The sequence below is a fragment of the Penicillium roqueforti genome (genome assembly GCF_015533775.1).
Source record: "Penicillium roqueforti strain LCP96 04111 chromosome Unknown scaffold_02, whole genome shotgun sequence".
Taxonomy (NCBI): domain Eukaryota; kingdom Fungi; phylum Ascomycota; class Eurotiomycetes; order Eurotiales; family Aspergillaceae; genus Penicillium; species Penicillium roqueforti.
This window is the reverse complement of record NW_024067566.1, coordinates 636,256-660,018: the sequence shown is the minus strand read 5'-3', so window position 1 is coordinate 660,018 and position 23,763 is coordinate 636,256. Positions and strand designations below refer to the sequence as shown.

Genomic DNA, 23,763 nt, shown 5'->3' with positions numbered 1-23,763 from the left:
ACGGATGGCTCGGGTGTGTCTCAACTACCTTGTCGGGGAAGAAATGAAGCCTCCGAGGAGCAGCCGACGCCGTCCTTCGGCACGTTTGCCAGCAGCAAGATTAGATTTCGCCGCCTATGCATACACAGCATACTCCTATCATCTCTCGAGGTCTGACCCGTTGGCGGCAGGGACATTCCAGCTTGCCGTGCAGTTCTTCAGATCCAATGTCCTCACTTGGATTGAAACGATTGCTGACTCGAAAAGTCTTAATCACCTTATCCGCGCCTCAAAACATCTCAAGATCTACGTCAATGCATGTGCCATTGAGCGTTCACCACTGGACCCTCGGTTACAAGCACTACGACAGTGGACAACGGACCTTGCTCGGATTCCTGCCATGTTTGCCAACGCGCTCACGATATCACCGTCAGCAATATATTCGTTGGTACCTCCATTCAGTCCCACCGAGTCTATGGTATACAACACTGGGCGCTCAGGCCGGAGGCTCGAAGTGCTTGGCACGCCTAACAAGCAATGGGATGACAGGCTGCTGTGCATCGATTTCCGTCAAGGTCAACCTAGGGCCTTGCGCTATGGAGACGAGTTCCTGGCCGTCGGTCTCAGTTCAGGAACTGTCATATTGTATCATGCCACATCGTACCAGGAGTACAAGGTCTTGGAGCACGGTGAAGCAGTCAAATTCATTGCTTTCAAACCCAAAACTGACCTCGTAGCAACTTGTGGTATGAAAATGGCCAAGGTCTGGGATATCAGAAGTGGGCAAGTGGTGCACAGCCTCGCGAGCCCTCCCAGTCCGGTGGGGATGGAATTCGATGGAAGTACGCTTTTAATTGTGAGTCGCAACAATTATGTCGCGGCTTGGTTTTTGGGACACGGCGCCCAGCCGGAATCGGTGCGGAGGCCATGGAGCGATACCGATACGCTAGAGACGAACCGAACGCCTCCGCGTGGGACCCCATGCGCACTGGCTCTCTCTACCACCCACGGAATGCTTGCCGTCGCTTACAGCCGCCAACCCATTGTGCTGTGGGACATGGAAGAGGACGCCTACGCTGGTAACTGTGGCAAGAAACTATCCAGCGGAGAAACCTGCACGGATGTTGTTGTCGTTGCGCTTGCTTTCAACCCCAATCCTGACATTAGTCTTCTCGCAGTAGTGTACCTCGATGGTGATCTTGCCCTCCTTGACCCCTTTGCCGATCGGCAGCTGGAATGTTTTCGTGCCAATTGCCAAACCCTCGCTCCAAGTCCCAATGGGTGTCTCCTCGCAGCGGGTGGTGCAAACGGGATTATCCACGTTTATGAATTTGATACCTTCAAGCTCCTGTATCGGGTCAAGTCATCCAACTCATTCATCAAGCAGCTTGCCTTTGCCAGGGACAGTATGCTTTTTGCCGATATACGAGGCGCCCAGTGCAATGTGTGGGAACCTGAAACTCTGTTGCGGGAGACCTTGAGCGATGACAGCAGCGGGACCACTTTCACTACAGTGGTCGAGACGGTTTCCGTGGAAGCCAAAGCGAAGATCACTGCCATGGTGGTCCATCACACGTCTGAAGTTATCTTTTGCGGAAAGGATGATGGATCTGTCGTACTGTACGAACAGAAAACAGCAACGAGCTTGAAGACTCTATACTGCCATAAGGCACCAGTCCGCCTGTTGGTCTGGATTGAACGGAGAGACGCGCTCCTTAGTGTCGATGCCTCCAACATGATCTTCCTACACAGAATGCAGAAGTCAGCAGACAAAGGCTGGCTTAGTGATTTGACGGTACTCTTCAAATCCCGCCTCGACTCCGAGAAGGCAATCATAGATGTGCTAGTAGGGGAAATGGCGGCGAAGTTCCTAGTATCGACTCGTGAGTCTGATCACCTGTTCAGCTTGGACAGCGGTAAGTGTGTGACAGAGCGAACATATCCACAAATTCCCGGAATCCGCAAATGGCTCCCCCATCCAGAATCCTCTCTACACATTGTCTGTATCGACAACACCAAAGTCTGCGCCTACTCCTGGAGTGACTGGTCTGAATTTTCATGCGTTGCATTATCGCTGAAAAATGACATGGCAGAGCTCAAAAGCGCGATCCTCTATTCGGTCGGCCAAAAACAAAGAATTATGCTAGACTTGTTACAGCCGAACAGCTCCGTCGACTCCAACAGAATTACGGTAATTGATTTAGACCACCTTGTCATCGAAAACAGAGATAGCAGCTTCTTGCTAGGGAAGCAATTAGATGCTGTACCGGCGTTCGATCCACTTGTCACGGATGAAGAGGGGGAGAAAATGGTCAAAACATTGAGTTCGGCCGCTCCGCTTCGTTCACGGATGACAGCATTCGGACTAAGCGTTGCCCATGTCATCGGAATTGACGAATCAAGGAAACTCGTATTCCTTAATCGGTCTTCTTGGGTATGCTCTGTTGATCTCAACGAGAGTGGGTTAGAGATCGCGCAACGCAAAGATCCCCTGACGATCAAGGTCTTCGAGCAGTTTTTCGTCCCATACGATTGGTTCTCTGGGAAGAGGGACGTCGTTTGTGGTTTGGCAAAGAGAGATATTATGTTAACTCGGGGTGGCGACCTGGCCGTGATTAGGGGCGGTCTTGACTATGCTGAGAGAGTACGCATAGAATAAGAAACCAAACTGAAAGGATATATCTAACCTTACAACCCAAATCGCAGGTAGTAGGCGCGATTTGCAAACCCATATAAATTGAAGACACATGCCTCGAATCTCAGTGACAACCCTGACAGAAGGAAATGCAAACTCTCACGCGACGTTGAGAAGTTCTAGATGTGAGCGTGGAATAGCAGATCTGAAGTTGAAAAGCTCAAGGGTAATATTCACATGCAGCCTAGTACACTGCCCGGGCCCCGGATGCTTCTAATACCAAGCCGACTACCATGCCTCCGAAGTAAGTTACGCGTAGCCAAATAACGGGTAGAATTGGAAAGCTGCTATATTTCGTCGGAGATCCTCCGGAATGGTGTCGACTGATCTTCTAGACCCGATGGATCCGCTCACGAACTACCTATTCTTCTTAGGTAAGGGGAAAGAAGGTAACTAACTAAGGAGAAATACAATTGCATAAACTAGCTTACGGTATTGAAAGAAGATGGAGGAGAAACAAAAGGATTATTTAACACAAAGCATCAACAATTTCCTATAGGGTTGACTTATCTGAACTCTGCGTACGCAAAATCAGCTGGGGCCAGGCATCTCTGGCGCTCTCCAAATGCATATAGACCTAGCATCATTCCAGTAAAATTAGCCCCAACCGGAGGTGCTGCCATAGCAGCACTATTAGAAACTGACCCGATCCAATGGATGTCAGATTCTGTGCTTTCGCAGTACCCAAATCGATACTCGGTGCCACAGTCAACCGTGAGAGTGACATCAGTTTTTATATCCAATCTATGTTCCACGACGTCGCCCTCTGATGGTCGAAAACGGATAAAACGGCCCTTGCTATCCTTCCTGATACCGATGCTGCTATAGGTAAAATAGTTTAACCACACCACAGTCCCAGCCTCGGTTTCGTCTATCATCGGCTGAAAGGAGAGCTTTGTTTTCCACCTGCAGAGCTGGTGGGTTTGCTTGCGAAGGAACATAGTTGGGCTGGCCGGCACTGACAGGTTATAGGGTCCGCCGTGAAGACGAAGGTGATTGGGCCGCTCAGTAAGTGAGTAGTCTTTTACAAAGGGCGTGTCTGTTTTATAGTCAGATGGGATCAGGCGGGTTCGTTCTTCGGATCTCACTTTTTCGATACCATCCAACTTGCAGTTGCGGATCTGAAAATTCATCTCTCCAGGAAACTGGGGTGTGGAATTTGTACAGACCAGGTCCGTAGGAGTCGAGACTGATTTTCTGTCCTCCATTGATCACAGGCCAATCGTCTTTCCATTCCAAAGGAACTAGAAATGTCTCTCGGCCTGGGAAGGTTAGTATGATAACTAACTGATACTTTGAGAGGTCATACCTAGCACTGACTCTTCCCACGTATCTCCCTGTCTTGAAGGACGAACACCGAGAAGGACTGCCCACCATTGCCCTTTGGTGTCCTCGACCAGATCGGCATGCCCGGTGTTTTGCACTTCGTCCTCAACGCCATTGCGCCAGAGAGGATTATTTGGCCCCAGTTCCCACGGTCCTAATGGACCGACCTCGCTGCGGTTCACCCATTCGCTATGACCGCTTTCAGTACCTCCCTCTGCTGTAAACAAATACCAATAACGACCGCGCTTGAAAATATGTGATCCCTCGGCAACACCAGAACAAGATTCCCGGATCAATTTAGGCTCAGATGTAGAATGCCCGGTGGCCAGATCAACAGTACATATATGAATCGCAAAGTCTTTCAGCTTAGCACCTGCACTTGGCTGAAGCTTTCTGTAGGTGGCCGATAAATATACGGTTTCATCGTCATCCCAGAAAAGCTGTAGTATTCAATTGTCATTCTCGTGATGTATGCATGTGGTGATACCATTGCTTCAAACTCACATCTTGGTCAAACCCAACTTGATCAAAATAGACTGGATCAGACCATGTCTTCTCATTCCATATATCGGTCGTCTTAACATAAAACCCTTGTGGCCAAACTCGGTCATCCTGTTGAGGACGATAACGCTGAAAGCTCGCAGCGATGACATAGTAAACACCTCCGTGATAACGAATTGTGGTTGCCCATACGCCTCCTCCCGGCTCTGGCGTATGAATTTGAAGCTGACTGGGCCGTGTCAACGCATGACCGATCAATGTCCATTGAATCAAGTCCTGGCTGTGGTAAATGGGAACTCCAGGGAAGTATTCAAAGGTGGAGGTGACCAAGAAAAAGTCTTTATCGACACGAATAATGGATGGGTCAGGGTTAAATCCCGGGATTATGGGATTAATGTAACTCATTGCTGTTAGAATATGTTGATTTGATCGCAGCATTGGGTTGGGTTATAAGGAAATGAACATATTCTGATTGGTGGAAAAACAACCCCCGTAGAATCCAAATACTGCGCGAGTTCGTATTGCAGAGGAGAGCGTCTTGAAGTGCTGATGGTAGAATTCGAGGGATGTTTCAACGATCCAATGCTTTTATTCTTCGTAAGGATATCAAATTTAATGCATAGAAGTTATTGAGGAAATGGACGAAGTACTCGATGGGGTCCCAAGCGACCACGGACGCTATGTGAGAGCTTCAATCTTGGGGTGTTCTTAGTACAGCACTTAGCTTTTCACAATAAGTCGTTGATGATGGAGTTGATCTATCAGAAATCATCTGCTAGTGCATGACCTCTTAACGCATACAAATAACAAGCGCAACCATTGTCGGAACGTAACCGGAAATGGTGGCTGATAACCCGTTCAGTAGCATCCTCATCCGAAGTTCTACCGAAGCAATGTGGGGTAACTACACTACGCCTCACTATCCCCTCATCTCAATCCGGCAATGCGGGTTGAACCACCGCGCCAAGGCTTTTTGCGGACTTTTATGGCTGCTTTTTTGTTCTGCTTGCCCAAAAATTCTTACAGCACTGAATTACGCGCTATGGCAACTGACTGTATGATCCAAAATCCGCGCGATGCGAGCCTTATCGCTCTCGAGGCGTTGCCTCATGGCCAGTCAAATACAGGTTCACCCGTGGGCCCTGAATTTCCGTTGTTAGAGAAATGGAACCAGCCTCGCGTGAATATTCATCGAACCTTTGCAACTTTCTGGTCATTCCTCGTGATGGGTGCGAATGACGCAGCATATGGTGTAAGTTGATATTGCCCAAAAGGAGACAGTGTGGTCTCAATTTGGTGAGCTATCTACTAACCGTTCGCAGGCTCTAATTCCATACGTAAGTTGAATTCCCTACAATTAACTAGAATCTATCTCATCCAGCATACAGCTGGAATCATACTACCATCTATCGTACACGATTGTGTCTCTCATTTTCTTGTCACCTCTAGTAGGCTATACGGCCGCCGCTTTTCTCAATCACCGCATCCACTATATGCTAGGTCAACGCGGTGTGGCCATTATCGGACCAGCGTCTCATCTCATTGCCTATATTATTAACTGCGTTCATCCACCTTATCCGGTAATAGTGGTCGCATTCGTCTTTGCAGGTTTGGGAAATGGCCTAGAGGATTCTGCGTGGAATGCATGGATTGGTAACATGGCCAATGCAAATGAGGTGTTGGGGGTGTTACATGGGATCTATGGAGCCGGGGCAGTTCTGGGGCCGTTGGTCGCAACGTCAATGATTGCCAAGGGTGGTCTGCCGTGGTATTACTTTTATTATGTCATGGTAAGTGCTGAACTTCCTCGCAGCTATTTGACCACTGTTTAATCGATTAGATCGGATGTGCGGCCATCGAACTGGTATTTTCTGGCGCATGCTTCTGGAAATCAACTGCTGCCGATTACCGTGCATTGAATGTACCATCAGCGGACGAGAACAAAAAGGGTGGCTTGAGGGATGCAATCTTCAAGCGCCCAGCTGCTCGGGTGACTTGGCTCTGTGCATTGTTCTTGCTGGGATATGTTGGAGTAGAAGTCGCGCTGGGAGGGTGGATTGTTACTTTTATGATTCGAGTCCGGCAAGGTAGCGCTTTTGCTAGCGGTATGACAGCTACTGGGTTCTGGTTGGGTATCACGATTGGGCGAGTAATGTTAGGGTTTGTGACGCCCCGGGTCGGCGAGAAAGTCGCAATTTCGGTGAGCATCGCGCTGTCTTGCGATATAACGAGACTGATTCCCACCAGGTTTACATAGTTTGCTCCATGGGATTTGCTTTGGTTCTATGGCTTGTGCCCCAATTTTATGCATCGGCCGTGGCAGTGTCTTTGCAAGGCTTCTTTCTGGGGCCCCTTTTCCCCGGAGCAGTGGTAATGATTACGAAGCTTCTTCCTCGGCATCTGCATGTTACCTCAATAGGATTTGTCGCTGCCTTCGGAGGTAGCGGGGCCGCTATTCTCCCTTTTGCTGTTGGTGTGCTTGCACAAGCCAAGGGAGTGAAAGTGCTGCAGCCATTTATCATTGCCCTATCCGGTGCGATTCTGATTACGTGGCTAGGATTGCCGCGGGTGTCCAAGGTCAGGCGCAATGAATAGACAAAAACTCTCACATGTTGGTACATTTGACATGTGAGAATGACGCGGGAACTTTTTGTTATCAGATCCGATAATTCGGACTTTTCGCTCATCCCGTACAACATCATATGTTGTACCCCGTTCCACGTGACTCTTTTCTTTTTTCCTTTTTTCCTTCGCTCAAATAAATTGACCGCATGATCCGGGGATATTTTTGGTAACACGTGAGCATAGCTGAGGCAAAACATTAGGTCATTTCCCAGAACCCGTAAGCCGTTCTAATACCCGATGATCGGGCTGATCTCGGGACTAGTTGAACCGTGAGAGCCGTCAAAAGTATGTATTCTCTCCCCGCTTCCCCATATCAAAACGAGTCCATTATGCGGGGGGAATCCTGCGGAATGAACCACCGGTAGTTAGTAATTGTGTATAATTTTGTGGCCTCCATACATAAGGGAAGTGGTAAATTAGGGAGTCGACCCTCCCGAGGTCGGGAAATGAAGTTCCCCGGGGCCATTTCCGAGCTGCGCTTCCCTGATTGGTCAGCCCTCCTAAGCCGAGGCTCTTTCCCGATTGAGATCCTCGGCCCTTCTAACCTTCTAACCTTTCTCCTTCTTTCTGGGGTTCATAACCCCATCTTTCCCCATCCTCTCTCTTTCATCTATCCCAATATATCCCGTTTTTTTCACAATGCCGTCACCTCCTCCTGATTGGGTTAAAGCCCTGAAGCCGGCAGGTCCGCAAGGATCTGAGCTCCTCCAGCAAGAGCGTGCTCAATCGAATGTCAACGTCGAAAGATTATCCGAGTTGCTACACACAAAGGAAACTTTGGAGCGACGAGCGTCCATCCTAGCTCTTTTGAAGCCCGAGAAAGTATTTGATAAGTCTCAGAACCATACTTTGGGCCGCGTAGAGCGGCTCCAGCGATCGCTGGGCAAGGCCAAGCGCCTCCAGCAGCTTGCCGAAGAGCACAAATGGTCGATGGAAGAGCTCCATGCGGCTAATGACTTGATTGGTGAACCTACCCCTTACGGTTTGCACGCTAGTATGTTCCTAGTAAGTGAATTAGACCCTTGTCAATAATCCAACTCTCCAACTAAACTAACCACTTTGGTCGTTATCTAGGTGACTCTTCGCGAGCAAGGAACTCCTGAGCAGCGCAAGCTGTTCCTTGAACGCGCAGAAAAATACGAGATTATCGGTTGCTACGCGCAAACAGAGCTGGGCCATGGATCGAACGTGCGCGGTTTGGAAACCACCGCCACCTGGAACTCCGACGATAAGACATTCACCATCAACTCTCCAACATTGACTTCTTCGAAGTGGTGGATTGGATCTCTCGGTCGCACGGCCAATCACGCTGTGGTTATGGCCCAGCTTTTTATTGATGGCAAGAACTATGGTCCTCACCCATTCATCGTGCAGGTCCGTGACCTCGAAACCCATCAACCATTGGATAATGTATATGTGGGCGATATTGGCCCCAAATTTGGCTACAAGTAAGTCGGCTCTCATTTTTTGGCCGGTATCAGCACTAATGACTACTTAGCACTATGGATAATGGTTTCCTGCTGTTCAACAACGTCAAGATACCCCATGTGAACATGCTGGCCCGCTTCTGTCAGGTCGACAAAGAGACGAACCGCTATACTAAGCCTGCTGTGCCATCTCTTGTCTTTGGTACTATGACCTGGGTGCGCGCCAACATTGTTCTAGATGCCGGTGGTGTTCTGGCTCGCGGTGTGACTATCGCGACCCGTTACTGTGCGGTTCGGAGGCAGTTCCAGGATCGCGATTCGGACCCGAACGCGGGTGAGACCCAAGTACTGAACTATAAGATGGTCCAGGTGCGCTTGCTTCCACTTTTGGCATCTATGTATGCTCTTCATTTCACTGGTCGCGGTATGATGCGTCTGTATGAGGAGAATCAAAGCCGCATGAAGGCAGCCAGTTCGCCCGACCAGGAGTCGCGGGGCGCTGGACCCGAGCAACTCCGTGCCGGTGCGAACCTCCTGGCGGATCTGCACGCCACCTCATGTGGTCTTAAGGCTCTCGCCAGTACCACTGCCGGTGAGGGTCTGGAGGTCTGCCGCCGCGCCTGTGGTGGTCACGGATACAGCAGCTACAGCGGCATTGGACCGGCTTACGCAGATTATCTGCCCACACTGACTTGGGAAGGTGATAACTATATGTTGACCCAGCAGGTTGCACAATATGTATGTCGCAGTTCTTTCTTCCATTCTATTTACTCCTAACTGACCGTATTAATAGCTTCTCAAATCTGCCCGTGCCGTCCTGGCCGGTAAGCCGGCTGATAACGACACTAGCCGCATTCTTCAGACATACCTCGACCGTCGCGACAAGGGAGCTTCATTCGATGTGCTCGATGAAGACAAGGACATTGTGGCTGCCTTTGCCTGGCGCACAGCTCATCTGACCTTCGAGGCCCTCAAGCATCGGGATGCTGAGAAGCGCTCCTGGAACAGCCTTTTGGTTGACTTCTGGCGCTTGTCTACGTCTCATTCTCAGTACCTGGTGGTGAAGAACTTCTACGAGGCGGTTTCCTCCCCTGAACTCTCAGCGGCCTTGGATCCAGAGACCAAGGGCCTCCTGCATCAATTATTCAGACTCTTCTCGCTGCACACTCTAGAGCGTGAAGCCGCCGAGTTCTTCTCTTCCGGTGCGGTTACTGTGCGACAAATTACCTTGACTCGTACTACTGCCGTATTAAAGCTACTCGACGCGATCCGCCCGCACGCTGTCCGATTGGTCGATGCTTGGGCGATTCCCGACTGGCACCTGGACAGCAGCCTGGGTCGCTATGACGGCAAGGTGTACGAGGATCTGTTCCGCCGCGCAAGCGAGGAGAACCCTGTTAACGACTTGGTGTTTGACCCTTACCCATGGAACTCGGCATTGCTCAAGAATGAGCCAGCCAAGAGCAAGCTGTAAATCCTTTTGGTCTCGCGATATACGTGTGTTTCTGATGTATTTTTTCGTCTTTTGGGTTTGATGTATAGACCATAGAGAGATCAGCTATATACCTAAATCTCATAGAATGGCCAACGATTGTGTTCAAACCCTATTTCTTTTGAATCGATAGAATCTATAACACTGGGTGTCTTAAAGCAGAACTCGAGAGCGCACCAAGTGAAGCCGTACAAGGTTCAATGGAGCTGGAGAATGGAGAAATATTATGTGCAATGTGATTTCAGGATCATGAAAGAATGAAAAACGCCCAGTCTAACGAGGGGTATTGGGGTAGATCGCGAGATGGCTACAAATGAATAACTCAGTATGGCTCAGAACAGTAAAGTCATACTAGATGTCTGGAGAAGAGAGCGGATGATCTCAAAACAACAGACCGAGATCATTTCACCTCGCTGGTGTGTTCGTCGCTGTATTGCTCTGCGTGCTGAGTGTGGCTCTGGTGGTGAACCTTACTCTCCTTGTTTAGGAAGCTGGCACGACGAACAGCATCATCCTCGACATCATCCAAAGTACGCAAGAGTTCACCATTTGAACCATACATATGGGGCTCAGTGCGAGCAAGCGAGACCACATTGAAGACGTTGGTAGTTTTGCGGAATATACGGTCCATCTCTTCCAATGAACGCATGGTAGTCTCGGGGAAGAAGAAATAGACGACGGGCACGATGGCAGCATTGCTAAGCTGGTCAGTACAAAATATAGTGATAGGGGACCAAAAAGGACTTACATCACGGCGAAAATGACATAGGTCTTGTAACCAATGCTTTCAAAAGCAACAGGGGTAATCATGACAACCATGAAGTTCCAAATCCAGTTCGAAGAAGTAGACAATGCATTAGCTGGGGCACGAATCTTCAGTGGGACAATCTCGGCTGGATACAACCAAGTCATCCCAAGCCAACCGATGGCAAAAAAGGTATTAAACACAAACAGAAATACTGTCTGTGCCACACCTGCCTTGACACCTATAGAGGTCTGTTTGTGGCTTGAGGAAATGCTGTCGGCGATAGCAAGCACCGCCATTGAAATCGACATTCCCACCGCACCGAAGAGCATGAGTGTTCGACGGCCAAACTTTTCGACTGTGAACACGGCTATCCAGGACGCGATGAAATATTCCGTTCCATTACATGCAGAGATAAGACGTGAAGTCGTGGCATCCAGTCCGACCTGTTGCTCCAGAAGAGTGGGAATATAGTAGGTGATCAAGTTGATGCCGGAAATTTGCTGGAACATTTGGTTGACATATGCCAACATAGTGCGGTGGAAATGACGGTCTTCGCCCATGGTGAACATGTCCCGGAATGATCCCGTTGCCATTTCGAGAACAGTAGCCTTGATAGCGGTGAATTCGGTGTCGATGAACAACTCATCAGCCTCGTCACCCATCAAGCATGCCAGGATCTCTTTTGCTTCTTCCTCGCGACCCTTTAGAATAAGCCAACGGGGTGACTCGGGGAGGAACATGACGAAACCCAGAATAATCGCGGCGAAGAAGATTTGGAACGCCAGCGGGAATCTCCAAGCGACTTCGTTTGGGTCTGCAAACATCAATCCGAAATCGATCCAGTAACTGATGGTTATACCGCATGTGATCATGGCACCCTCGATCATGACCATCTGACCTCGTCGGTGGGATTTGCAGCATTCTACTCGATGTTAGATAATTTTCATTATTTACTGCCACTCTCGCCAATCCATCGCTCGCAATAATCAAGATATAGCGGCGAGGCGAATCGGAACAATACAGTGAGGCGGGATTGTCTTCATTTTGCTTACCTGACTGCCAAGTCGGGACCGTAGAGGTGTTGATTCCGTTGCCTGCAGTTCATGTTAATGGATTGCTACTCCATGTGTTTCGCCATACTAACCGAACCCAGTGACCAATCGACCGATAACAAGCTGAGCAAGTCCGTAGGATGTGCACTGAAGGATGGCACCGATACACATAATAAAAGAACCGACAAAGATAGCCTTCCGACGACCCAAAATGTTACCGATCCAGATTGTAGGAATCGAGCCAGCGAAACATCCCAGGTTGTACGCTGCGACCGTGATACCTTGTCGGGTTGACTGGTTGCTCTTTGCTGCTGAGCTCCAGTTCTCGGTATATGAATCTAGAGTGTTGATTTCGGGGAAATATTTGACGAAAGAGTCCAGTGTCAGCAAACCACCAGTCACGCCTTGATCATAACCAAACAGCAGGAAGTCCATGCCAGCCAAGAAGCCGATGGCGATCTGAAGCTTGGTGCCGTTGAGGCCCAAGAACCGCCTGGTCTGCATAGTGGCGTCGTTCAATGATAATCCTCTATATGCTTTTAATCTGCCAATATATAGACCGAAACGCCAGAAGATATAAAATGAGGAATATATATAACACGGAAAAAAAGAATGATCATCGCGGGGTATTCGGCTGGTTTTAAAAAGCTTCTAGGAGCCTTGACCTCTCTAGACCAGGGGGCCTGGATAATTTCTTGCCCTCCGCTTCAATATACTTTGTACACCAGACCAAACACATAATTTGATTTGAAGCTACTGCTCGGGGTCCACTATTATCCTTGAATCCAACTATGCGAGCAAGCAGGCTCCATGTGGATTGGCTGTTCCCACCACCTCCAGGTTTACAACAATTTGCATGGACATTGGAGGCCAACCCGATACGGAGTACATTTCCACGACTTTTGGAATCTGAGTGCCCACCCGATCCAATCAATACCTGTCTCACCCAGGTAGTACATAAATACAAATTCATTAAGCAATCTCTCGGCTTCTCCAGACTCAGTTAGCGGGTGTTTTGGGCTTGTGCACGATCAGAGCCCGCCGATCACTTTTCCGCCTATCAGATTTCAGCCAAGTGGAAACTCTTAGGAAATTCAATGCCAATGTACGCCACTAAGTGCCAATAATAGCTTGTTATTTGTTTAACCTTCCTCTCTGATCAGCAGCCCGGGCACAGGGTCACTTGGGCAGTGTTCATATGAGCGAGAGTCTCATATGTCTTTCTATTCCCCAATGCGGTCTGTACTCCGTACACCGGAAAATATGAACTTGCATTAGCAAGCGTGAAGGAGAAATAAAATATTCTATAGTGTATATCTTTGCGCCTATAGATCTCTTTCAGTCTCTTGTTCCTATAAAGACTCCCGCATGGGGTCTCTCTTTTTTAGCCCTAGATTGCCTTGTATTGTTTTGTCGGGTGCTTTCTCCGAGATCAACTTTGGAGGGGAAAAAGGGGAGAAACGGAGAAAAAGGGAAAAAACCTTGGCCGTGATATACACCATGCCACCAATCCCCACATGTTGCGCGTCACCTCTCCACTACTCCATACTCTATAAAACCCGGGGCCGAATCCTGGGGAGCAATGCAACTTGCCTAATCAGGCAGTTCCGGCTGAAATCCACTTCTACAATATATACAGCCCTATTTCATATCTACCGGATAAAGGTCTATGGGTTAATCGTTGGAGCAGTGGGCTCCGTATCTCAAGTTTCAACGAAACAATAAGTACAAATCATACAAACCCTGCAAAATCCTAATGCGCGGGCTTAGCTTCCCTGCGCAATAGGAAGGAACGTTTCCTTCCTCAACGGGTAGGAGCGCAACGGGTAGGAGCGAGCCACCGATCCTCCAGATCGTGACAGTACCAATTTAATCGCCTCTTGAGTGTTTCATTCAATATAGCCTAAATCGCGGAATGCTCGTCCTAGGATCTTATGGATCGTTTCGTCTTTCCGTAGGGTATAATCCATCATCGAATCGCCAGCTATAGCCGCTTGTTCAGCCGCTTCGCGCTTCACTTTGGCATATAGTTCTAGATCCGATGGCGTTTTGAGCAACCAGTCACGAAAGATACGATGTCGCGTAGCTTCGGGCGAGTCGGGACCCCACACATGGACATTGACGTGGTAGGCTTCGGGCCAGTTCTCCACAAAGAACCGGTGTTGGTGCCAAAGCGGCTCGCGCAAGATGAACCGAAAACCTGCCTCTTCCAGAGGCTTCACATAGGATAGTTCATTCATGGCATCTTTCAGTGTCACATCAACATCAATAATGTCTTTCGCTGGTAAGCCGGGAACACTGGTAGAGCCGGAATGAGTAATTTCCGAGACCAAGGGCCCAAGGGCTTTTTGAATCCGCGCTTTGACTTCTTCGAACCGTTGCGGCCATTCTGGGTTGGGCTCAACTATGGTAATGGGAGGTTGTACCGTGCGGGAGGCTACCCGCTCCACTTGCTCTGGTTTATACTCGTAGGGCGCGAGAATTTGCGCAACTGTAACGGGCATTGCAGGAATGATGGGAAGTTGACTCTAAGCTGACGGTGGGGAAAGGAAAGTAAATAGACCAAAGCGGTAGATACTGATTGGTCAGCAATGTATTTTTGTGCTGATTGTTGATAAGGAATATTGATATTCCGGGTCTATTCCTAATAGAGACTAGGGAGTTTTTGCCTGAAGGAGTGTTGATGGCGGCACCAGTTCAAGACATGGAGCACATCGATATACAAATTTTCTCAACTATGATTTTCTAGAATGATGCCCTTGCATCAGCCACTTAAGTCATTTGGCCCGACTGATAGAGTTCTAGGACAAGGCGTGCAGATCGCGGTCTATGACGTTTCGGGGCGCTCCAGCGCGTGTTTCTGTATCTCGCATTTTCATAAACTTGGAGATCACTACTGAATACCGTCGGGTTTCCATTCTGGTGCGTCATAACTGTGGTCTGAAGTGCCCCGGATATGGATCAAAAGAACTATTGGGCCTTGTTGATTTTGTGGGGGACACGTTTTATCGATAGAGATCCGAATTGTTCAAGATTTGCTCGGTATTTACATATGTACTCTATGTATCGGAGGGGTTGCCCCTCCAAATAGTGATTACGTAGCTCAAACAGCTCTTCTACCCTCATTCCAATCCGACTTCATGCTTTACATCCTGTTTCGCTGCCGTTCTCGGAAAATTATGAGTCCCGGAGCTGGTCAACCACCACGGAGTATCCTCCCTCTCGAATACTCACTGTCAAGTCTCCCACGGCACAATGCTCCTCATAGCACGCCGCTAGGTGTCGGAACATATACTTTCATGCCATCTAGTCTTAAGAATTTAAGTATCGGTGCACAAATCACATACAATCCATCGAATCTAGGCTTACTGCACTTCCGCTACATTATCACTGACAAATCGTTCGAGCTCGTCATAATATCTTCTATCCGTGGACCAATCCGCACAAAAAGAAAGAAAAGCTTTATACCTAGGCCTCAAATCGGCGAGCGAAGATTATGTGATCAATAGGTTGGAAATAATATAAACAGCTCAAGAAGCTTCCTAGTATGAGCTCCCGATTCTCGTTGGTAAGAATAGAGCTCATAGAAGAATAAAGTTGGGAATCAGCTCACATGCATTCCTCGGAATAATATTCACTCCTCTACTTACATCGTTAATGGATCAGAATTCCTAAAAAATCTGACGGGGCTAGAAACCTGTTAGCCGGGTGCCCCTTCTATCCATCCCTTCGAAATGAGGCCTGAGATACTTGCGATTGCTGAGTCTCCTCGGGCAATCTTATGTTTTCTTCGCACTACAATAAGATCACTAGAGTCTTTCGAATTAGTCCTCCCAATATTGGATATCTAGTATACAATTTTATATTATACAAGGGTAGTTGGTGAGGCTTGCTCAAGCTGCTACCACGGTACTTTAATGAGTGATGTTGTGGCCTTGTGGCTACCACGTTTATTCCGGCTCCAACGATCAATTTGCACTTTGTATATATATTATCTCGTCAATTAACAGTGGTCCGGCCACGATAACCCTTGGTGGTCTGTATGAGAAAATCAGTGTATTTTGACAATGATAAAACGCACACAAGCTTTGTGCGAGTTAGTTGGTTATACAGAGGTGGCACATTGATTGGAAGACCATCGGAATATTGCACAGGCTTCGAAGCTATTCATTACTAAAAGTATCTAGCCATCATAGGTTCTGTGTTTAGTGAGGTTACAGTCTCACTGGAATGAAGGGTCTCGAGATTCATCACGTCGGAAGTGATCAACCTCGAGTGACTAACGATGTCAAATGATACAGCCTTATTTGTTATTAGACTGATTATTCAATTGGGCAAGTGATATTTTCAGAGCATGATCCATATAATTTGATCAAATAAGTATATGCTGCTTGGGTCTAGCAAGCGTCTTGTCGGGGAAGAAGTGGTGCATACCAATCAAGCCAGTAAGAATGTGACCAGGACAAAGTGAAAAACCCCGAGAAATCAAGATATAACCCCCTTGCTTTATCGGGTTACATCCGGCAGTAGTAATGTAGGTACATGATGTACTACAAGGCAAGTTCTGTACATCCACACTTGGATTTAATGTGGCAGCTTCTACCTTGCCTATTTCAAACACTCCTCAGGCTTCAGCACGGATGATTCGATCAAACAGATTTCTATGAGTTCTCACAGTTGCAATAACAACTGGGGGATTTAACTTGCAGTTTAATGGCACACAGTTCAGGCATGAAAGATTTCGGGGATGAAGTCTATACAAATCGAGATGACATCCCATTGAAAGAGGCTCGAACTGGGGACAGTGATGATGAAGAAGAAAAGCAAGTCTATCCATCAAGCTCAAAGCTTGCTCCGATTTTGATAGGACTTTGCTTTCAATCCTTTTGTATCGCCTTGGTAAGCTTGACGATTATGGTTACTATTTCATGAGCTAATGCGGACGACTTACCAGGACAACACAATCCTCTCAACCGCCGTTCCCAAAATCACTGAACAATTCAACTCACTGGGCGACTTGTCGTGGTATGCCAGTGCTTATCTTTTAACCACATGTGCCGTCACCCTACCATTTGGCAAGGTATACACATATTACTCGACGAAATGGACATACATGATTGCTCTCGGCTTGTTTGAACTTGGCTCTCTGATATGTGCAGTGACACCAACATCGAAGGGATTGATTCTTGGGCGAGCAATTGCCGGCATCGGATCTGGAGGATTGTCCCCGGGTGCTCTACTCGTACTTGCGAATAGTGTGCCCCTTCACCGGCGTGCCCTCTATTTCGGAATCATCGGTAGCACTAGTGGGATTGCGACAATTACGGGACCACTGTAAGTCTCGTTATTCCAATATCGTAGATGGCGGCTAATTTAACCATAGACTGGGGGGACTCTTAACTGATCATGTCAGTTGGAGATGGTGCTTTTGGATAAATATACCTTTTGGTGTCCTCACCGGCCTTGTCATTTTATTCTTCTTCAAGGACTCTACATCACCAAAACCCAAAATAAGCCGCCTTGGACAACTACAGCGAATGGATCCTCTTGGTATACTTGCATTCATCCCCGCCGTCGTCTCCCTTCTGTTATGCCTGCAATGGGGCGGCACCAAATACAGCTGGAACAACGCTCGAATAATTGCCCTATTTGTTCTATTCGGCGTATTCGGTTTTGCGTGGTGTGCTATCCAGGTCTGGAAGCAGGACGACGCTACAGTACCGCCTCGTTTACTCAAGAATCGAAATGTGCTTGGGGCAGTGATTCACGCAACATTTTTAGGTGGATCTTTTTTTGTCTTCGGATACTATGTGGGTTCTCAATACAGTCCTATCAGCTTCATTGCTAACATTTTTCAAGCTCCCTATCTGGTTTCAAGCAGTCAAGGAAGATTCAGCCTCACAATCTGGAATCAACAATCTTCCGATGGTGGTGGCTATGATTGTGTTCTCTGCTTTGGCAGGGTTATTGGTAAATATTGTTGGATACTACACGCCACTCATGTTCGTTGGAAGCGCATTTCTCACGGTTGGTTCTGGACTGTGTACGACGTTCAGAGTAAACAGCGGATATCCGGAGTGGATTGGATACCAAGTCATTCTTGGAATTGGAGCAGGAATTGGCTTTCAGCAATGCATCAACGCACTTCAGACTGTACTGCCATTACAGGACATACCAATCGGAATCGCCATTATTACATTTGCACAGAGTCTCAGCGGCGCAATGTTTATTTCAATTGCTCAAACCGTTTTTGAGAATCGCCTTGTTGCAAGCATAACGGCTTATGCTCCAAATATCAACTCAGACGCGTTAATAAAAGCCGGCGCTGCAAATTTATCGCAGCGCGTGCCCAAAAATATGCTGCCCTCCGTCCTACACGCCTATAACATTGCTGTCATTCAGACATTCTACGTGTCTGTTGCTGCCGCACTCCTATCTTTTATTGGTGCTGGACTTGTTCAATGGAAGTCTATGAAGAGACGACAGAAATATGATGGTGCAGCTTGATCCGGTGAATACCAGGAGTTGGTGGCTTTTCTGATTGATTGATATATGTATTCTATATTGTTTTTTTTGGTTGTTCATGGCATTTCCCGTCGAGGGCCTTGTAAATAAACACGTTCAGATTGTCAGAACCGTGAATAAGTACCCTATATAACATGTGAATTTACACAGTGATCTCAATTTTCGAAAATACAGCCAGTTGAGTTGAGCTACATGGGGGACTAGGATGGTTTAATGGTTTGCCAAGCCTGAAGCCGAATACGCATGCTTGGCAAGCCTCGTATAAACGAGCCAATCAGAAGACAGCCCAGCTGAGCACAGTCCACATCAGCATCTTAGCGCCTAAAGAAGCCTTTTAAGTCGGTAACGTTGTTCTCATACCCTAATTTTTCTATTCTCAAAAATGTCTATGTGAAAATCTCACCAACCGCCATAATTTAAGCATACCCTAACGAGGTATTGTCTCAATTTCGTGTATTGCATCTGCACTTGCCATATCTATAAACGTTCTAATACTAGTGGGAATATAATACATGCTGACTATTAAAACCTCTCTCCATCTATGCTGATCACCATTTACTCCCGAACCAGAACACCGCGGTATCTCATCTTTCCACCACGCAGAGTCTGCATAGCAGTCTCGATACCTTCGGTGGTCAAGGGGAAGATCATGCTAGTCGGGGTAATCTTCTTAGCGGCAACAAACTCAAGCAATGAACGCAGACTGCGGCGCGATGCAACAAGCGAACCCTGGATACGGATGCCCTTGAGATTCATGAACACAAGGGGAACGGGCGAGGGAACCATGTCGACAGTCAAGGGGTAGATTGAGCCATGTACATCCATAATTGGGATGAGGCTGGAGTAGTCGACACTGCCGCTGCCGCAAAGCAGTAGGTGGTTCACAGGCTTGAAGTCCTCGAGTTCTTCACCCTTGCGGAAGACGTGGTATTCGGACGCGCCGAACTCGAAAGCCTCCTTGCGCTTCGCGTCTGAGCTGGACAAAACAACCACATGGCAGCCCATCGCCGAAGCGAGCTTGATGGCTAGGTGGCCCAGACCACCGACACCCATGACAGCAACCCGGTCGATCGGCTTGACGCCGTACTCCATCAGACAGGTCCAGACGGTGGCGCCGGCACACATCATGGGCGCGGCGTCGGCGGACTCATAGCCGTCCGGGATGGGGACGACGCATCGAGCGTCCCAAACGGTGCCGCCGCTGAACGAGCCTAGGTCGTGGTCGTGTGAGCCGTACTCCTTCTTATTCTCGCAGTATTGGTCCCAGCCTGATTTTGGTTTACTATTAGCAAGTTGTCGGTCTTGGTTTGGGGGTTGGAACTCGTACCAGATAAGCACTTCTCGCAGTTTCCACACACGTAGTGTGTGTATCCAAATCCAACACGCGCTCCAACCTTTACACTGGTGACGTCCCGGCCCAGCTGGCGAACGATACCGACACCCTCATGGCCGAGAGCTATGCCGGAAGTGAGGTAGTGTTCATCTGTGCCACACAGACCGGAGTGTGTTGTCTCGATGTAGACCTCGTTGGGCTCCAGGACACGAGTGGTCTTGTCGGCCACGATCTTGCCCTCGTTGGAGCCGCGGAAAACCTCAAAAGTGATACTCATTATGATGTTGTGTAAATGTAATTTTGCAGGAAAATGAAGGATGGTAGCGCTAAGAGGAAAAGGCAGACGGCACTCCTTTTAAACCAAATAGCTTCTACAACTGACAAGTTTTACATGTCTTTGATTGATCGGCATCTAGCCCCTAAGCCGCGCCATTTTCTACCAGTTCCTACACATCACTGCCAATGAAATCTCTGATAGGTGTGGATCAAACCATAAACGGATTAAAGATCCGTCTAGGAGTTCTGTGGAATTTGATGTCAAGCTAAACCATAGAGGGCGATTCTCCGAGCAAAGTCTCCACAAATCAGATGTTTGATATGGCGTACGACCATGGAATTCCTCCGGAGTCCAAGCTTGTCGGAGACTTTTGGCCTTCGGTCAAATTAAACTCGGAATAGATATTATCATCTATACTAGTTAGTTAATATGTAATGCTTAAGTTATGCTGATCAATGCCTGAATTCATACTGGGTTACGCCCATCTAATTGTTCTTCAAGGAAGATTACTCCACAATTCTTCAGTGACATCATATGCAGGTAGTTGCACTGGGAACGTTCATTATACGGATTATTAGGGCATAGGAGCCTTATGAATATGCTTAAAGGCAGGTATACGTGGGTACTGGAATTCCTCTATCTAATACCTAGATTGAGACTCGTCTGTCGACAGATGCAAAACACTAGTCACGTTGATGGGCGATCTATGAGAGGGTTGCACGTGATGGGATCAGCGTGTCGCATTTATAGTTATTCATGAAACTTACTCCGTAATCCGTCCTCAGACCGCTCATTTCTACACTCAGGAGTACACTCAGGAGTACACTCAGTGAGCACTCGGTGAGCAACTCAGAGTGCTTAGAGGATGATCAGTGGGTGGATCAGGATGCTCAGGGGCTCATAATCTGTGAGCAAATCATTCAGATTATGTAATGGACCGTCAGTGAGAAAAAAGCGGCAAAGCCTGAGCACTGTTTTTCAGGCAGAAAGGATTTTCGGTTTACCATGTCTGGTAGAGACTCAGAGTGAAGGAGATTTTGCAAGGTGCTACTTTTCTAGGAAGATCGAATGATAACTGAGGCTCCATGATCCCCTATACTTGCTAGCTGGCCTACTTGGAAGGTTGGTGTTGTTGGTTGCTCTCGTCTTGTCTGCTATGCCAGACTGCCTATCGTTCTTTCCTTGAATATATACTCAGGAAATATGATTGCGAGTTCGCACTGCGAGCTTCCTCTATTATGACAAGCCCATTTGAAGATCAATTTGACCAAGAATAAGATATATATGTTTTTGAATGGAAAAAGAGAATGAAAAAGGCAGAGAAGACGGAGTATATGTAGGCTACATAATATAAGCACTATGGCACGACATCACTGCTTTCACTGGAAATGTAGGTTAAAACACACCGGAAAAAAAAGATTTTGTACGGGATATTGGTTGATAGTTTGCCATGCTATGGTCTAAAATCAGGCAGCAATATCAGGCGCGAATCAGGCATTCAGGCATGCCATCCAGGCTTGAGCGCTATACGCGCCATACACAGTCGTACCCCTGCACCTGGTCGCCTCCCCGCCTTTGACAGAATATTCCCTCATTGTAGACCTAGACTGAATGCCGCCTACCTACTTACTTGATTTCCTCAGCCACTTCTCAACTTCCTTCCGTCATATTTGGAGGGCTGGGTGACCTGTTGTTCTCACCGGATTCCTTGAATGGTCTCTTTCATCTCTCATACCGTGAGACAAAGCAGCTTTCGCGACCATGACGACCGTGACCACAACAGCCGGCGTTGGCGGAATCGTACGATAAAAGACGCGACAAGGAGGTCGTGGAAACGGAAAGAGAGCCGCCAAAGCCAGATGGGAACGTTCTATCCGAGGAGTCATTGGAAAAGAATGGCAAGTCGGCATTGGAGTCGCTCTGGATTATAAACATAATAACTGGTGTCACTTTTATCAGTGTCCCGGGAACTGAAATTCTGACCACCGCACTTCCTCGTATCTCAACCGATATCAACCTCGACCACAATCTGATCTTCTAGCTGGCATCGGTATATGCTTTATCTGCAGGATGCACCTTGCTAGCATTCGGCTCCGTTGCAGATGTGGTTGGCTCTAGGAGAATGTGGCTGATCGGGAGCGGCTTCTCGTGGACTTGCCCGCACTGGTAACCAATTCATCATTTTCCGTGCGCTTCTAGGGCTCTTTGCGGCTATGTGTCTCCCGACATCCACGTCGCTAGTCACTGCGTTCTTTCCACCTGGGCGCTAGAGGTACATTGCTTTTGCAGCGACATAAGGGACAGCCACTAGGCTACGTGTTGGGACTCATTCTTGGTGGTGTTTTCACCAATACCATTAGCTGGTGATGAAGGTTTTACATCACCGGCATTATCGATGCCGTATTGTTGATCGGATCCATCTTGATCCTTCCATCGGACCCGGATTCGATGAAGCTATGCCGGGAAACAGGGTATAAGCTTGCTTACAATATTGATTGGATTGGCGTAACAACTCTCGCCTTAGCATTTGGATTGCTATCCTATGTACTTGCGTGGATCATCCTTGATCTTTTTATTTAATTCCTTATCCAATGTTGCTGACATTTCTATAGGATGGTCACATATACCTACAGGAATATGTATGAGCCCCAATACATCGTGCTACCCGTTATCTCTTTATCACTCCTCCCTGTCTTCTCGCTTTTGGTGAAATGGTAGGTAAAGCACAACAGGCCAGCCTTGATTCTAAATGCTTTATGGCGAAATCTGCCGTCTTATCTGTGTGGCCATTTTCTTCACATGGGCCGGGTTCAACTCTTTTTAGTACATATCAACTTTGTTCTTCCAGGACGTCCAGGACATCTCGGCCCTCCAAGCTTCCATTCGCTTCTTGCCTATGGCTGTAGTTGGCGTGGCCACCAACATAGTTACTGCTCATCTGATGTCGAAGGTGAATGTCAACCTGCTGCTGGGGATGAGTGCACTGATGACTGCGATTTCACCTATTTTAATGGCGGCCGCCTCCCCCAACTGGAAATATTGAGCTGCAGCCTTTGTTGCTATAACTTTAAAACCAATCAATGGTGAGTAACTTCCTCAACTTGTGTATCTGATATGAAAGATGCAAATACCGACTTATCGTTTGGCTAGTGCTATAGACTGTGTCTAGTCTGATCATTTCTCGGGCATTCCCTGATGACTCGATGGCTCTAGCTGGGAGTGTCTTCAATACCATCTCCCAACTGGGTAACTGTGTTGGACTGGTTGTCACTGCCGTCATAGCCGCTTCCTCCACCGCCCAAGATGATGGCTCGGCAAACGATACAAGTACATCTTCTCAAACGGGCGGTCAGCTTCTCGAGGGGTATCGTGCTGCGTATTGGATTATATTTGCTGGCATGGTAGTTGTCTTCCTGGTGAGCTCTCTGGGGCTTCGTCATATGGGAAAAGTCGGTAACAAGCAAGACCAAGAGCTTGCAATGGTCGAAAGAGATAGCATTTGGTACGAATGCCTTTCTTTGCCTTGGAAGCATATGAAAGCGGCGGCAGCTAGGATAGGAAAGCCCCACGAGGCAATATAGTAGGTACGTATAGCCACGTATATAAGCCATAGATCAAGATGTCTACTCCATACGGAGTAGATGGAGTAGTCTGGCGGCCATTACAACTTCATTCTAAGAGGTATGAAACGGTTGAAAACTGACTCCCAGAAAGCTACAACTACACCCTTGAGCCTTAGTTTTCACCTAATCTCTTTGCGCTGATGACATCCTATTGCACGTC

At 47.9% G+C, this 23,763-nt stretch overlaps 9 protein-coding genes across 9 annotated transcripts; 5 read left to right on the top strand and 4 right to left on the bottom strand.

Moving 5' to 3' along the window:
* Positions 1-4: 4 nt before the first annotated feature.
* LCP9604111_1710 (uncharacterized protein) lies at positions 5-2,638 on the top strand (the record flags this gene model as incomplete). The annotated part of the gene is made up of 1 exon (XM_039069107.1): positions 5-2,638. The coding sequence occupies one exon, from the start codon at positions 5-7 to the stop codon at positions 2,636-2,638; it is 2,634 nt and encodes an 877-aa protein (XP_038931837.1).
* A 542-nt stretch (positions 2,639-3,180) lies between these two features.
* Positions 3,181-4,906, bottom strand: LCP9604111_1709 (glycoside hydrolase family 43 protein; the record flags this gene model as incomplete). Its single annotated transcript, XM_039069105.1, has 4 exons — positions 3,181-3,713; positions 3,763-3,936; positions 3,984-4,440; positions 4,505-4,906. The coding sequence occupies 4 exons, from the start codon at positions 4,904-4,906 to the stop codon at positions 3,181-3,183; spliced, it is 1,566 nt and encodes a 521-aa protein (XP_038931836.1).
* A 538-nt stretch (positions 4,907-5,444) lies between these two features.
* On the top strand, positions 5,445-7,096 carry LCP9604111_1708 (MFS transporter; the record flags this gene model as incomplete). The annotated part of the gene is made up of 5 exons (XM_039069104.1): positions 5,445-5,753; positions 5,824-5,838; positions 5,890-6,291; positions 6,342-6,701; positions 6,749-7,096. 5 exons carry the CDS (start codon positions 5,445-5,447, stop codon positions 7,094-7,096), a joined length of 1,434 nt encoding a protein of 477 aa, XP_038931835.1.
* Positions 7,097-7,765: 669 nt separating this feature from the next.
* Positions 7,766-10,027, top strand: LCP9604111_1707 (uncharacterized protein; the record flags this gene model as incomplete). The annotated part of the gene is made up of 4 exons (XM_039069103.1): positions 7,766-8,131; positions 8,201-8,574; positions 8,625-9,291; positions 9,347-10,027. 4 exons carry the CDS (start codon positions 7,766-7,768, stop codon positions 10,025-10,027), a joined length of 2,088 nt encoding a protein of 695 aa, XP_038931834.1.
* Positions 10,028-10,445: 418 nt separating this feature from the next.
* LCP9604111_1706 (uncharacterized protein) lies at positions 10,446-12,349 on the bottom strand (the record flags this gene model as incomplete). The annotated part of the gene is made up of 4 exons (XM_039069102.1): positions 10,446-10,743; positions 10,794-11,715; positions 11,846-11,887; positions 11,938-12,349. The coding sequence occupies 4 exons, from the start codon at positions 12,347-12,349 to the stop codon at positions 10,446-10,448; spliced, it is 1,674 nt and encodes a 557-aa protein (XP_038931833.1).
* A 1,385-nt stretch (positions 12,350-13,734) lies between these two features.
* Positions 13,735-14,349, bottom strand: LCP9604111_1705 (GrpB family protein; the record flags this gene model as incomplete). Its single annotated transcript, XM_039069101.1, has 1 exon — positions 13,735-14,349. One exon carries the CDS (start codon positions 14,347-14,349, stop codon positions 13,735-13,737), a length of 615 nt encoding a protein of 204 aa, XP_038931832.1.
* Positions 14,350-16,576: 2,227 nt separating this feature from the next.
* Positions 16,577-18,352, top strand: LCP9604111_1704 (MDR family MFS transporter; the record flags this gene model as incomplete). Its single annotated transcript, XM_039069100.1, has 4 exons — positions 16,577-16,744; positions 16,800-17,179; positions 17,229-17,655; positions 17,705-18,352. The coding sequence occupies 4 exons, from the start codon at positions 16,577-16,579 to the stop codon at positions 18,350-18,352; spliced, it is 1,623 nt and encodes a 540-aa protein (XP_038931831.1).
* Positions 18,353-18,925: 573 nt separating this feature from the next.
* On the bottom strand, positions 18,926-19,980 carry LCP9604111_1703 (NAD(P)-dependent alcohol dehydrogenase; the record flags this gene model as incomplete). The annotated part of the gene is made up of 2 exons (XM_039069099.1): positions 18,926-19,638; positions 19,698-19,980. 2 exons carry the CDS (start codon positions 19,978-19,980, stop codon positions 18,926-18,928), a joined length of 996 nt encoding a protein of 331 aa, XP_038931830.1.
* A 3,080-nt stretch (positions 19,981-23,060) lies between these two features.
* Positions 23,061-23,719, top strand: LCP9604111_1702 (uncharacterized protein; the record flags this gene model as incomplete). Its single annotated transcript, XM_039069098.1, has 5 exons — positions 23,061-23,063; positions 23,131-23,143; positions 23,194-23,482; positions 23,544-23,564; positions 23,695-23,719. The coding sequence occupies 5 exons, from the start codon at positions 23,061-23,063 to the stop codon at positions 23,717-23,719; spliced, it is 351 nt and encodes a 116-aa protein (XP_038931829.1).
* Positions 23,720-23,763: the final 44 nt, after the last annotated feature.